The sequence below is a fragment of the Plectropomus leopardus genome, chromosome 8 (genome assembly GCF_008729295.1).
Source record: "Plectropomus leopardus isolate mb chromosome 8, YSFRI_Pleo_2.0, whole genome shotgun sequence".
Taxonomy (NCBI): Eukaryota; Metazoa; Chordata; class Actinopteri; order Perciformes; family Serranidae; genus Plectropomus; species Plectropomus leopardus.
In genome coordinates this window covers 1,977,200-1,991,912 of record NC_056470.1, presented here as the reverse complement: position 1 = coordinate 1,991,912, position 14,713 = coordinate 1,977,200, and the positions used below count along the sequence as shown (strand labels likewise).

Here is a 14,713-nt window from a genome sequence, read left to right as displayed (position 1 = left end):
GAGCGGGTTTAGGGTTTTGAATCCAGGCTGGTAGCGTGTGTAGGTGTGCCGAGTTTAACGTTCGCCGTCGGGAAACTTGCCAAAAGTTACACCCACTGTTCTGCTCCAGCAGCCTGCTTCTCTTCGCCCTGCTTTAAGCAACATTTTCAACCCCATACCCGTTTGACTTTTTCAAAGGTAAGTGCTAATAATCATATTCAACGTCAAACCAGCGAATCTGCCATTTCCTCTTCTTACAATCGCTTGCGTTTGTAGCTCGCGCGAGATTAAAAAGCCGCGAAGTTTCATTTTGTTAGTAGGTTATTTTGCTGTCGCGAGGCAAACGCTGTGATATGTAACATGAAGTGTAATGTGGAAGCATTAGCTTCGGGTTTAGAATGAAGCGGTTTGCTATCAGCTGAACACTGCAGTTTGTGTCCAGAGATGTTTGATTTCTTTGACTTTTTCCAGCCTGGCGGGCTGCACACTTAACCCTTTAAAGTCTCGGTCGTCATTAGTTTCTCTTTGCTGTTCACGTCTTTCCAGCTAGCAACTCTTGGTTCTAAAAACGTTCTGACAACAATACAATGCAGCCACTGAATGTTTAGTTCTTTATGTTCCCAGAACGTTAGTTTAAAAACAAAATAAAAGAATAAATCATATCATAAGAACATTCTATGATCTGTCACCATTCAACATCTGCAAAACATCCTGAGAATGCTGCGGTTGAAACGTGTCTTCTTAGTCAGTGTTTAACCTTACAGGAACAATGTTTGATATGATAAACATCCTTAAAACGTTCTTTGGACATTAGACCAAAGTGCTTTCCTTTAAACATTATTACAACTTGTAGGTAATTTTAGCCAGTGTTGTGGGAACGTTCCCTGAAAGCTGGGTTTCAGCGTCTAAATCTCTGAAACCTAAGAGCTTTTGTTTGATTTATTTTGAAAAAGTTTGGTTAAATGTTAACTTTTTTAAGGGAGTAATGGTTAAAATCTGAAATATCAGAAACTTGTACCTGTGGGCTGAGCGCACATGTTTGGAGTTGCTAAAATACTCCAAATAAAATTATTTTAATCTTAATTGCTTTGGGTTGCTTCTATATAGGAAGAAACAAATGCTTGATATCCCTAAATACTGGAACATTTTCTCCTCAGATTTGCTGTTTTCCTATTAATTATTAATTAATAGCCTATTCTGCAACCAGTTGATGCTCACTTCTATCTATCTACCTGCAGATGTCTCTGAGAGAGAAAAGTGATGAGGAGATCAGCGAGTTGCTTGCTGAGTACGGCATCAAACATGGACCCATAGTCGGTAAGAGAAGAGCACTCAGTAGTTACTGACAGTGAGAACTGTGATCATGAAAAGAAGACAAGTGTAATAGAGGTTAATACAAATAATATATATGTCTCTGTGTGTGTTATTATATGTACACATGATACATTATATGTACTATGTGTATGTGTAATTATATGTAATGTTTTAATTGACTTTAGTTGTTTACATTTGTCTAGACTTTGGTTTTCCCTTTTTGGTCTGATGTCTTTTTATGCTTCAGCACTGGTAACAGCCACAGTTTGAGGAACAATGTTTTCTGGTTGTCCATACGTACATACATCCGTCCTTCCCTTTTTTAAGTCCCTGATATCTGCAGAACACCTTGAGGGAATTTGACGCAAACGTGTACTTGGACTGAATAGTAAAGGAAAGAAGTGGGTGGTCAAAGTTCAAGGTCACTGGCCATAATTCAAGAATTCATTTACACACAAAATGTCTCATAGTGATAAAATAATGTAGTGATGACTTTTATATTCAAAAGGTCAAATGTCACCTACACTGTGATATCATAATATTCAGAAACACTTTTCTGGCCAACATCATGAGTCAGGAACAAAAGGGAAGACATTTGGTCAGATAGTGAATTGGTGACACTAATCTTGGGTGTCCACCTTAAAACTGAGCTGAGATTGAAGCATCTGTGTTTTCACAGATATGGGTGTAAATTGTTAGAGAAACTTGACTGGTGCACAGAGGCATACATCTGCATGGTGGTAATACCTTTCACCTGACAAAAAATAACGCAGACAAGTTTTTTTTTTTGTATATTTTTTGTGAACTGTGGTAAGGATTTTGAAGCCCTGTGAATGTGTTTGCGTGACCGTAGACTCGACTCGAAGGCTGTATGAGAAGAAGCTTGAAGAGGCCATGGAGAACACTCCAGCACAGCCCTCATCTGACAAGACCTACTACAGAGAGGAAGGTAGGACGCTCTTAGCCTGTTTGTACACAGAGGCCGTGGTACAGAGATGCTGCAAAGTCCCCTCATTGTGCTTTTTTACACAGAGCCAAGCGATGACAGCATCATTCTGCTCTAGTGTGTGATTTTAAACAGCATGCCGGCACCGTGGAACCAAAGGAGGCGTGACAGATGTGATGTTCAACACAGCAGTGTCTGCGTGACATATAGCTGACACATTGGCTGCACTTTCTAAATACTAACATGTATTATCATTTACTGTTGTTATATGGCGGCTGATCTCATCCTCTGCTGATCTCCCACGGTGGATTGCAAACGTAACGCTGTCAAAACTAGGTGTCAGCAGATTATCGCTCTTGCTGATTATTGGGGGCGATATTTGGCATTTTGCCGATTATCTGCATCAGTGTTTTCCCCAATTAAATTAATGAAAGGTGTGCTTCTTTGGCTCTGCTGCAGGGGGTAAAGATGCTCATTTTACTTGATTATAGTGCAAGAAATAACATCATAGGCTTTCTTTTTTTCTAGTCATCTGGCTAAATAATGAAGCAGCAAAGGAATTAATGGACACAGCAGTGCAACACCAGTGCAGCCAGTCATCAGTACATGCAGAGAAAGTGTCAGCATGGGAGGAACTCTGACTTTGGGAGTTATTTTTTTGAATTATTTTTTTTTTTAACTTTCACTTTATAAAAAAAAGGTTGTAGGGAACTTGCTATATATGATGCTGAATGTTTCAGTTTTGATGAAACATTTGCTAAAGGCATTGAAACAGTTTTGTCTTGGTGTTTATTATATTCCAAATTCAAAATCTCAAAAAATATTCTCATTTTTATAGTAAATGCATATTGGCTCCAAATATCAGTTATCGGTTTCCTAAACTACCGATAATTGGTATCAGCCCTGAGAAACCCGTATCAGTCTTCCCCTCGTCAAAACGCCACACCCGTCCTGCCCATGATCCCGTCCTGTCGGCTGTCCTCTTTATACAGATACCGTTTTGGTGCTTTATGACCTTCCTCACTGGCTTAAAGGCAAGACATCTCTGTCCTCTCATTCTGAGATCAAACCTTTTATACAGAACAGCGAGGCGGCAAAATAGAGAAATATTCCCGCTTGGAACAGGCGGTGTATAAGCAGCTACCCAGCTAGAAATCTTTGGTTCTAAAAATGTTCTAAGAATGTTTAAATGCAACCACTGAATGTCTTAGTAAGGTTTTCAGTTAGTTTTCTTTATGTTCCCAAAACATTCTTCTTCAGCTTTGAGCAACCTTCTCTATAAACATCTTTTTTGTTTTTTTCATCTGGTGATCTCAGTCCTCAACAGAGCATGTGAGCGGAGTGGAGCCGTGACAGTTCCCGCTCCTCACACACAGAGGTGTATGTTCTGCCCACTCAGAGGCAAGACAGGCTGATTTGCTAATTATCGCTCCGCCCTTTACTCAGATTTCATCCCGCTCTACACAAATCGATTAGTGCTTGCTCCAGAAAAAGAAAAGAAAAACATTTGCCTTGTATTTCAGTTTTAGCTTGTTTGACTTGTGAGAGTGCAGGTGGTCCCTCATCCTCCTCTTCCTCATGTTCAGCGGTGCTGCTGCCGCCGCCGCTGCCGCGGCTGCTGGCACCGCAGTCATCTCACTATCCTCTTCCTCAGTGAAGGGAGGAGGTAACATGATTTATCATGTTGCTGTCAGTCACAATCCAAATCACACGCCACTACCAGTCCCATATTTTTCATTACACTTTTGTACTTTTGGTAAATGTGATTCCAGAGTGAATGGGGGGCGTCTGTAATTCAGAGGTAGAGTGGGTCGTCCTCTAATCAGACAATCAGCAGTTCAATCTCCGGCTCCTCCAGGCAACACATTGAAGTGTCCTTGGGCAAGATACTGAACCCCAAATTGTTCCCAATGCTGCGTCATCGGAGTGTGAGTGTGTGTGAATGATTACTGAGTAGCAGGTGGCACCTTGTACAGTAGCCTCAGCCATCAGTGTGTGAATGAGTGTGTGAATGTGACATGTAGTGTGAAAGTGCTTTGAGTGGTCAAAAAAAATAGAAAAGCACTATAAGTTCAGTCCATTTACCATTACTTTACCGAGTGAAACGATGTCGCCACATTTTTTTTCTTGTCCCATATCACTGTCATCTGTTACTTTTACATGTATGCACCTGTGTGTAAGATTTCTCAGCTTCCTTATTACAGTACTCTCTGGGTCAGACTTGCTTCAGATGCATGCTGTTAGCGGTACCAGAGCAAAATTTGAGCAGGATTGGCACTCCAGCCCAAATCCTCCCACTCCCGTGCCCCACTCGCTCCTGCTCCGCTCCACTCACATGCTCAAGTCCTCAACAATGTTTTCTTAATGTTGCTTTGAAAATGTTTTCCCATTGTGGGAGCGTTTTATAAAAGAACATTCTATGATCTGTCTCCATCATCACCGAAACATTCTCAGAATGTTGCAGTTCAACCATTACGTCTCAGTCAGCATTTAACCTTACAGGAACATTATTTGAAATGATAAACATCCTTAAAGCATTCTTTGAACATTAGTTTAAAATGTTTTCTTTAAAACTTTATTGCAACTTGTAGGTAACAATAGCCAATGTTGTGGGAACGTTTCCTGTCAGCTGGGTAGAGAGAGAGGTGCACAGCAGTGCTTGTGTCAAAATATTACATTTCATTCCTGTTACCTCGTAGAACAAAGACATGGATATGTTTTGAATGTGCATTAAGTTTTGAACATGACTAATGAGGGTAAACTAGCAGATGTTAGAGCCACTCCCCTCAAAAGCTCTATAACTTGCACTTGACTTTTCACAAAGAGTGCACAGCCACCTCTCTGTTAGCAAACAAGACATCCAATAATCTGTACAAAATAATGTGATATTTAAATTGGTACCCGAGTCACTCTCTCCGTGAAAACACTCCTGCACATTTTATCTTTTGATTATGTCACCCATATTTCTGACAAACAATACAAGATCTGGTCTTACATAACACTGCTGTCATCAGACGTGTGATTTTTCCTCGTCAAACCTGTCAGCTGATGTTTATTCCATGTCAGCACTTTCTTGCATTATCATCATCTTATCATATTTTTGAAAAGTAAATATTGACAATACAGTCAACAGATGTTTATGTTAAAATGTACTAATGTGCCTTATGTGTCTTTACAGAGGAGGAGGTCACCTACATCACATACCACACACCGGTGAGTCCTGATTGTCCACTTGTCCCTCAGTGTTTGTGTCAGATTCATCTCCCTCTGTGACTTTAAATCATCTCACAATCACTCTGCTTTCATCGTTGCAGGTTAGACAAGAGGTGTATTCAGAAACGTGAGTCCAAGTTTAACTAACGCCCACACATGGAAAGAGCACAAGGCATATCATAGATAAATATTTTAAAGTGTCCCAAATACAAACAAACTCTTTCTGTTTACGTCTAACAGTATATGTTAACCTCTTCAGCTCAAGATGTGTCATCAACTCCTTTTTTCATTTGACCTTGTTGTTCTGATAAAAAAAAATCCTTGGGATATATGATATACATATACAATTTTTTGGCCTCAATATCACTTCTAACCATCTGTGATAAAGAATCTTGTCTTAATTTAATGTTTTTGAGCTTTTAGACTAGCATTTGCTAATTAGTTCTGTACAAAATATATTGTACAGATTAGATGTAATTTGTTTCTACTTTCCCATACTGGGGATTATATACTGCACATTTGTCTCATAATCGCTTTAAAGCAGTGTTGGTTGCTTTGCATGAATGCCTTTGACAATATAGTTAGTTATAGATTTCATTGTAAAGAGTTCCTTCACTCAGGCTGAAACGAAGAGGCCATGCCGAGCCAGAGGAAGAGGAGGAGGAGGAAGAGGAGGGGGAGGAGGAATCAGATCAGGATACAGAGTGAGTCTGCAGTATAAACCAGTGCTGTGTTTGAGCAAATGAGTTCTTCACCTGCTCTAATATCATCCTTCCTGCCTTGTTTCAGGCCCCCCATCCAGAGCAGTAAAACAACAGCCAATCACAGTGCGGTGCGATCCAGGGAGCGATCCAAGGAGCAATCCAGGGAACGATCCAAGGAGCGATCCAAGGAGCCCGTCAGGAAGTCTGGAAGCTGCATGTGGAAGTTTATTAGGCTGCTGCTGCTGTTAGCCGTGCTAGCAGCTGCCGGCTACTTCGTCTACTACCACGTGCTCAACAATGAAGAAAATCCTTTTGGGATTCAATTCTCAGATTAATTGTTAGGATGTCAGGGTTTTTTTAACCATTCCATTTCTACTCCATTACTGTCAGTAGTAAAGAGTAATGTTTGTTGCTCATTCCAATGCAAAGTTTGACCACAATCTGTAAACTTTTGTAAAGGCTGGTGATATTCTATCTTTCTTAGTGTCACCAAATCCAATGAAATTATAAAAAGACAGACAAATTATAGTCTGTGTATCCAAAGCCGAGAATATCTTATTTCTCAGTGTAAGCAGTGTTTGCCCAACCATTACATAGGGGTGATTAATGTCATTCATTCATCCATTTTAAGGCTGAGGCCGGAGGCATTATGTTTTCTGGTTGTACGTACTTCAAGGCTTGGGCGGTGTCTAACATCATACCTTCCTGAAATTTTAAAGGGGTATACAGTATATGACAGTATAAATGTGCTGCGCTAAATGTGCTGTGCATACAATGAGTTTAACAGAAAGAGGAGCACCTGGATCTATGACAGTACTGATAAACATACCCTCGGGATTTCTACATACCCTGGTATGCCGTAATATCATGATACTGCACGAGTCTAGTATGTACATATTTTCGTCCATCTGTCCCATTCACATAGATGTGATATCTCAGCAACTATTTGAAGGAATTTCTTCTAATGTGGCACACACGTCACTATGGACATAATGATGAATTCATGAGATTTTGGTGGTTATAGGTCAAGGTCAATGGGAACTTGCATCTGTCTCATTCTTGTGATATCACAAGAAGGCCTTGAGGGGATTTCCTCAAATTTGGCACAAATGTCTACTTGGACTCAATGATAAATTGGATAGAATTTGGTGGTCAAAGATCAACATCATTGTGACCTCAAAAAATATGTTTTTGGCCATAACTCAAGATTCAAAACACAAATTATGAACAAGTTTCACATCAGTGTCTAATAGTGATATAATGAACAATGATAATGATGCAAAAATCATGTTTCTGACCATAATTCAGGAACAGAAGGGGGAGACATTTAGACAGATACTGAATTATTGACACTAATCTTGGGTGCCCACCCTGAAACTATGCTGATTGTGGAGATCTGTGCTGCCGGAGAGAAAATGTTTGTGAAGCTTCTATGTTTGTAAATTTGCAGCTTCTTCGCAGCAGCATCCATAAATCAATCTGTCATATGAACCTTAACAGACATGGATGTAACTGTAACTGTAACAGAGCTTGAGCAGTTTGCGGAGGCATACAACTGAAAGACGGTTGTTCTAGTTTTATAATAAATACATATAGATATTAAGAAATAAACTTGACGTTAACGGTTGAAAAGAATGCCCCTAATCATATAGTTTTAGTCTTGCCTTTATGAATGATAGGATGTTTTCTTTGCGTAAAACAAAAATCATGTCATAGTTTATCTTCAAAAATTGTGAATTATTCAGTTTAGTTGTTACATGTGAAATTGCAGCATCACGCACTGCTAAAGATTTTAATCTCAGTGGGCTCATGCTGAGGGTCACAGACAGGCGAAGACAGTCACAAGTGCTGAGATGCAGACAAACGCATTATTAGTCTGATCATGGTTTTAGTCTTTTGGCTGGATTTGTTGACATTAAGAAAAATACAGAATAATGTTTGCCCTCGGCTTTAATGTCTTTGCTTTCTTGCATGAAATTTTGCACTATGTTTCTACAGCTATGCAGAGCTTTGTGTGTTTGATTTCTTTTGTGCAGCTGTTCTCTAATGTGATTTGTCCTTATTTGTGAGGTATACATGAGTATGGCATGTAGCATAAGCAGACTTGTGAACTGAGGCTGCACATCACGCTCAATCAAAAACCAAAGGCTGTTGTCTGTAATGTTGATAAATTTTTAAAAATAAAAATGTCTCCAACTCTTAAAAGACTGAGTATTGACAGTGAGATTAATTCCCAAAGCATGAAAAATATTAACCCATTTAGATCCTTCAACTATTCAAATGGACAACTTTTCTAGGACGTCTAGATCTATGATTTCTGTCATTGGATTCCACCTTAATGCACAAACTTATTTGATGGGATGTCAGTAAGCTAATCACATTGCTTTATGTCATCTAAAGTGGACTGCAGCAGAGCCGCACCCTGTTTTTTTTTAACAAGCATGGCTGACAATGAGGAAAGGAGGAAGTTTTAGTCTATGAATCAGATTATCTAGGTAAATACTTTGTGTTTTACATGTTTAAAGTAAAAGTGAGATGTTTTATTATTTGTGTCAAAGTATCCTTAATATATATATGGCTTTTACTCAGATTTTTTTTTTTTCAAAAATATACATCTATTGGAGTGGATGGTGGATCTGAATGTAACTGGAGAATGAAACAGGAAGAAGTACAGTTTAAATAGGTGAGTACTGTCCTAATTTGGTTTTCTAGTAATAATTTTTTGAAACCTAGCCAAATTATTTGGTTTGATTTCTTTCTAAAACATGGGGGAAGAGGCAAGAAATGTCCCACAAATGCACACACACACACACACACACACATACACACACATACAGTATATATATGCACCTTTTTGGATCATGTTAGGTCATGTTTTGTGTCTTGTTTACCTTGCATTTTATTTGATTGGTTTGTTTTTATGGGTGGGTGTTGGGGGGTTGTTCCTTTTCCTCTTGTTATAACTTTTCCTCTCACCTTTTTTTTTTCTTTTTACAAATTTCTTGCTGATTTTTTAGGCCATGTCTTGTGAAATTGCTCATTGCCTTCTCCCCATGTTTTTGCAGAAAATAAAAACAATTTCCACAGGTTTCAAAGGGTTAAATATTAACAGGAAAAAATACATGTTTCCAAACATGAAACATAGCCAAATGTGTCATAATGAATACATTTATTTAGATACAAAACTTAATCTTATTTCCACCAATTTAACTTTTGAAGAGAAACAATATGAAGCGTTCATATTTACTAGATAGAAGATTTAAATAGTTTGGAGAAAAAAAAGGTCACTTAAGCAGAGTCTGTTGGCATCGGAAGTGGTAAGTATTCAAAACGAGGTTTTTGGTGGGTCCAGTTGAACTGAACAGCTGTGATCCTGAGTCGAGGTGGTGGATGGTCCCTGAGGATGAGTTTGGTGATTGCTGGTCTCAGCTTGGATCCACAGAAGCCTCTCAGCAGCATGTGATAGTAGATCCACTGAATCCATTCAGGAGTCTAAGGTTTGTTCCAGCTGGGCATTTTTGCTCAAAACAGTCACAATTTGAACAGACCTGATTGTAACAGAAGTGCTGCTGTCTCACCATAACCCTTTAGATTCCAAGGCTTTAGGATAACAAGTTATTTTGGTCCATAGACGGCTCTAAATGCCACCAGTTATGTTAAAGTCGATGGGCACGCTGGGGGATAGCTGAGGCTCTGGTATGGACATCACAGGTGTTATTGCTGACCTGGGAAGAAAAATGAGAACAAGATTACAACAAGAACAACAGTCAGAGAGTCTACTGTCTCTGTGTGTAGTGTAATGTCCCACCTGACTGCTTGTCCCTCAAATCCCAGCGCTGTGATGAAGATGTTGATGAGGACAGTGAAGAAGACAAACACCGTTGCTGTGTTGTTCAGCCTGTTTAACTTGGCGTGTTTCCTTTGGTCATTTAGATCGTACTTCACTGCCGGGACAGCAAAATTATATGAGCTACATAAAAAGCAAGAGAGACAGGAAGACCAGCCTGGTCTCATAGAAATATGTAAAAAGTGTTTTTTTGTCTCAGACTGTCAACATGTTTATTTCTGTTGTTAAGATGGGCATCTTAACATGGGGGTCTATGGAGACTGACTCTCTTGGCACTTCTGCATTGGCTGCTGTTTTCAGCCTCTGAGGTTATCACTTGTTCCCATGTGAAACAAAATGTCAGCATAATTATGTGGCTTTACAAACTGTACCTAAATATACAAAGTTACCTTAGTTTATGTCGCTAAACTTCAACTAGTTTCAAGTAGTTTTCAAGTAGTTTTCTTTCCCTAAATCTAACCAACCTGCAACTGTTTGTACAGACTTTGCACTGACATTGTTTTCATGCTGACAACACACAATTTTAACACATTTTGTGCCCACCACTGTGTGGGCTAATCTGTTGTTTAGAATTTGTGTCCATTTCATGTATTTCTGTGCGTGTTGGAAAAATAATTGGAACTGTGTAGAGGAGCAAGAAACTTTTTTTATTTAATGAAAGTGATGTTGGACTTTGGTGGGTTTAGTTTAGTTTAATGTAGGATTAGTTATGGAAAAAAGATTGTGCTGAGACTTTCAGGAAAGAAAAATATCTCAAATTCTAGGTTGTAGGTACCAAAAACTTCCTAATAAGTTGGTAGCAAAAAGCAGCAGCCCAACTCTTACGTCTGATTGCCAAATATGAAGCTACAGCCAGCAGCCTGATACCCAACATGTTAATTGATGAGATTTAGAGGTGGTTGGTTGGTTGTTTTTGTGACCTTCCAACATCCTTCTGTCCACAGGTGGAAGTGATTTTGTTTACATTTCAGCCATAATCCAAGAATCTGGATTCTGACATCATCTTAAAGCTTTGAATGTAATATGAAAACTGGTTGTCACTGGGAGGGATAATCAATGTGCCAATGGTCCCCTTAGCCTCAGTCATGCAGACTAAGCTGGAGCTTGTTTTTAAGTTGGACGGATGAAAATCAGCCTCTTCAAAACAGTATTTTGGTATTTAAAGATAAAGAAAAAGGAATGATATAATGGAAATGAAGAAAAAGTCTGAGTGACTTGCCTATAAAGACAAGCAGCAGTCCCACTATGACCTGTAGTGTGATGGACAGAGACAGCAGGACAATGAGCGGGATGTAGAATTGGTATTGAGGCCCCACGTAGAGGATGGTCTTCAGCTGGGACGAGTTGGCCATCAGCAGGGCCACGTCCAGCATGCTCTGAGCCGCACTCTTCTTGGTGGCGTAGTGGTTCAGGTTGATGGGGCGATATACTTTTCCAGAGGGAAGAACCTGTGCCTGAGAGTGTTGAGAGGACAAGTTAGGTCTGATCAAAAGTCAAGTTTCAGTTTCTGTTCAAGAACAAAGTCCCACAAACGCAATTTTATAGCCACTGTACAGATCCAACTTTGTCAGTACAGCAGGGCCACTTTTGCAAATGACAGGAAGCCAGGGGCCTGTCACAGTAGCCCCATACTTGTTTCTAGGATTGTAGTAAGTTTCTAGAATTTCAGGGTGCTTCGAGGATTTTAGAACATTTCTAGGATATTAAGACATTTCTAGGATTTTAGGACATTTGTAGAATTTTAGGACGTTTCTTGGAAATTTTATCTCGTCTTTAAGATTTTAGGATGTTTCTAGGATTTCATAACCTTTCTCAGATTTTAGGACATTTCTCAAATATAAGGGCGTTTCATTTCAGGACATTTCTAAGATTCTTGGATGTTTCTAGGATTTTAGGACTTCACTAAGATTTTTGGACTTTCTAGTAATTTAGGTCTTTTCTAAGATTTTGAGATTGTTTGTAGGATTTTCGGACATTCCTAAGACTGTAGAACATTTCTAAGATTTTAGGACATTACTAGAATTCAGTATGTTTCTGAGATGTTAGGACATTTGACATCCTCTTTCCAAAACACAGACCTGACAGTGCGTCACATGAACTACTATATACACGTACAGACATACATGTGCAGAGAGTGTGAACTGAGACTGACTGTAGGTGAGTGGGAGGTGAGTGAGAGGGTGTCAGATAGTGAAACCAGAGGACAGCTTAACTTGAAAACCGTCCTGGTCTCAGCGGCCCGTCATCTTCCTCTGCACTACTGAGAGAAAGTGACTTTTGTTTCTTTAAAGTACGTCAGTAGAAAAAGGTTGTTTTTTTTCTCAGGGATTTGCCCAGTCTGGTAACATACATAGATGAGATGTCACACCTGGGTAAAAACTCTGTGAGTCACACAGCTTTCATTCATCTAAACATGAGCTGACAACAATGGAAAGAAAGACAGATTTCACACGGGGTTAAATCACCACTGATGTTCCTGTAAACAGATTACATTCCAAAGCTGGAGGTCTGAAGGCTTCCCTTTAATCTGTACTTTTTTTGGGAATTATTGGATAATTCTAGGTGTTTCTAGCCTTTTACAATTATTCAAACAAAACAGTTTAACTGCTCACCACTGGGAAACTGATTATGGGGGTTCACTATTGTCACCATTTGTCATGAGTATATATAAGTGAATCTATGGTTTACACACAAACACACACGCACACACACACACACACACACACACACACACACACACATATAGTATTATAAACACAGTTTTCTGGACTTTTCCCCTATTTTTAAGAATCATTATTAACTCAGAATGTTTTTGCTCTCTTTCTTGTTAAACTAGTTTCAAAAGAAAGTTTCAAATGTTTTCTTGTATGTGAAAACTGATGCAGTTCCAGGTAGGGTTAAGTTTGTATGAGAGTGAAAATTTTAAACTATTTTTTTTAAGTGAAAGTCCTGCCCACACTGTGTGTGCTTAGAAAAATTCTGGCCCCTGGGAAAATGTAAGTCGATGACTCCTGGAAAAGAGCATGGTAGGGTAGAACAGGAAAAAAACAGAACATAAAGAACAGGAAAGAAGAGAACATATAAAGAACACAATAGAACAGGAAAAAAACAGAAGAACAAGCAGAACAGGAACAGAACAAAATTATTGGAGAGGTCTCACCAGTCTGCGTGTCTTACCTCTGCGTCTCCCAGTTTATTCAGAGCAATGTCCTCTCTGTTCAGTCTGTCCATTGTCACCTCTTTGATAAGCTCACAGCAGCTATCAGCAGACTGTCCTCCTGCTGCTGAAGCAGTGAATATGTGCTGGGATCTCCCAGCTCTGTGAGCCTCGCAGAAAGTTTAGGAAGCAGACAGGCCCAACAGGTCAGGCAACTCCGTCCAGTTACAAGAGCATGCAGAGATCCCTCCCACCATGTGTCACTGTGCACTTTGACTTGTTAAGAGGGGCTTTACTCACAGTGCATTTCACCTATAATGACATGACATATTCATGTTTTTAGGGTCTTTGGTTTCTTGCAAATTTTTTTCCCATGTAAATTTTCATACTTCTGCCTGTCTATGTGTAACAAAGTAACTCGCTCTGTATTATATAATGGGGGTGTGACTCTCAGGTTTTTTTTTTTTTAGAATCATTTATGATGTAAGATGTGGATATTTGTATTATATGTCCCTCCTCCACCGTGCCTGCTCAGCTGATGGGCACAGTGTTCTTACCCAAAAAAATTAACATTTTTCAACTCTCAGTTTTGGCGTAAGATTATGGTGTCACAAGCTGTTTGGACGCCACTGAATGGTGCCCGGTTCTGTCCAATGTCCAGTTCTGTCAGGCCATGGTGTTATTATTGTCATTATTATTATTACTATATCATGGTGTTATGACCCGGGCAGCCAGATGGCACCTGCTGCATTCCTGTGATTTGTGCAAAGACAGCATCAGTTGAGAACACGGCTGGGCAGCACCTGTTGCATCAACATAAAATGCAGCAGAACGTTGTCAGGTTGAAATGCTGCTGGTAATGATGGAGTGTGAGGGTACATGTAAGACTGGTGAAAGGGGTACAGAGTACAGATTTTGGTTCCTCTGTTAATGTGATTGTGTTTTTGTTTTTTGCACTTTATCATGTGCCTCCTTCCCCTAATCCTAACCATCTGTGGCAGTATGTGCATTTGTTGACTTCCCAGCATTGGTTTCCATGTGCTTTTGTTGTCAAAACAAAACCATGTGCAGTGTGATCCCACCATGTGCTTGTGTTGCGGCTGTGGCGTCCTGGAACATCAACAGATGCAGAAGGATACCTGACGCATAATATGTTGGAAGTTCACTGTAAAGTGGCATGTGTGACCAGTTTGGATGAGAAAGTGTTGAAAAATACACTGGCCTCAGAAAGAAATGCTTTGGACACAGCCATTAATTAACTGTATTTCACAGTTTCTGGCTATGATAAATAAATGGTGTGATTTTGGAGATTTGTAAAAGAAAACATGCCTCTAAAAGGTTGAGGGTTCTGAGGGTTTTTAATATAAATACAAAACACAACCATTTAAAGTTAAACGTCTCACCCCTGTGCCAAAAATGAAATCTCCTTCTCTATGCTTAAAAAATATCTGAAGTACCTCACCCAAATAATTAATAAAACATTTAAAAAACAAAAAAAGCAGAGCAAAGCTATATGCTGCATTATCACACTTTAAGGCTAACACAAAAAACAC

General features: G+C 39.4%; 2 protein-coding genes across 2 annotated transcripts; one reads left to right on the top strand and one right to left on the bottom strand.

Moving 5' to 3' along the window:
- Positions 1-7,235, top strand: emd (emerin (Emery-Dreifuss muscular dystrophy)). Its single transcript, XM_042492057.1, has 7 exons — positions 1-177; positions 1,218-1,296; positions 2,147-2,242; positions 5,418-5,452; positions 5,554-5,579; positions 6,073-6,156; positions 6,242-7,235. Exons 2-7 carry the CDS (start codon positions 1,218-1,220, stop codon positions 6,489-6,491), a joined length of 570 nt encoding a protein of 189 aa, XP_042347991.1. The 5' UTR covers positions 1-177; the 3' UTR covers positions 6,492-7,235.
- Positions 7,236-9,306: 2,071 nt separating this feature from the next.
- si:dkey-93l1.9 (uncharacterized protein LOC562339 homolog) lies at positions 9,307-13,338 on the bottom strand. Its single transcript, XM_042492220.1, has 4 exons — positions 13,181-13,338; positions 11,223-11,457; positions 9,965-10,100; positions 9,307-9,881 (listed from the first exon to the last, which is right to left on the bottom strand). Exons 1-4 carry the CDS (start codon positions 13,232-13,234, stop codon positions 9,794-9,796), a joined length of 513 nt encoding a protein of 170 aa, XP_042348154.1. The 5' UTR covers positions 13,235-13,338; the 3' UTR covers positions 9,307-9,793.
- Positions 13,339-14,713: the final 1,375 nt, after the last annotated feature.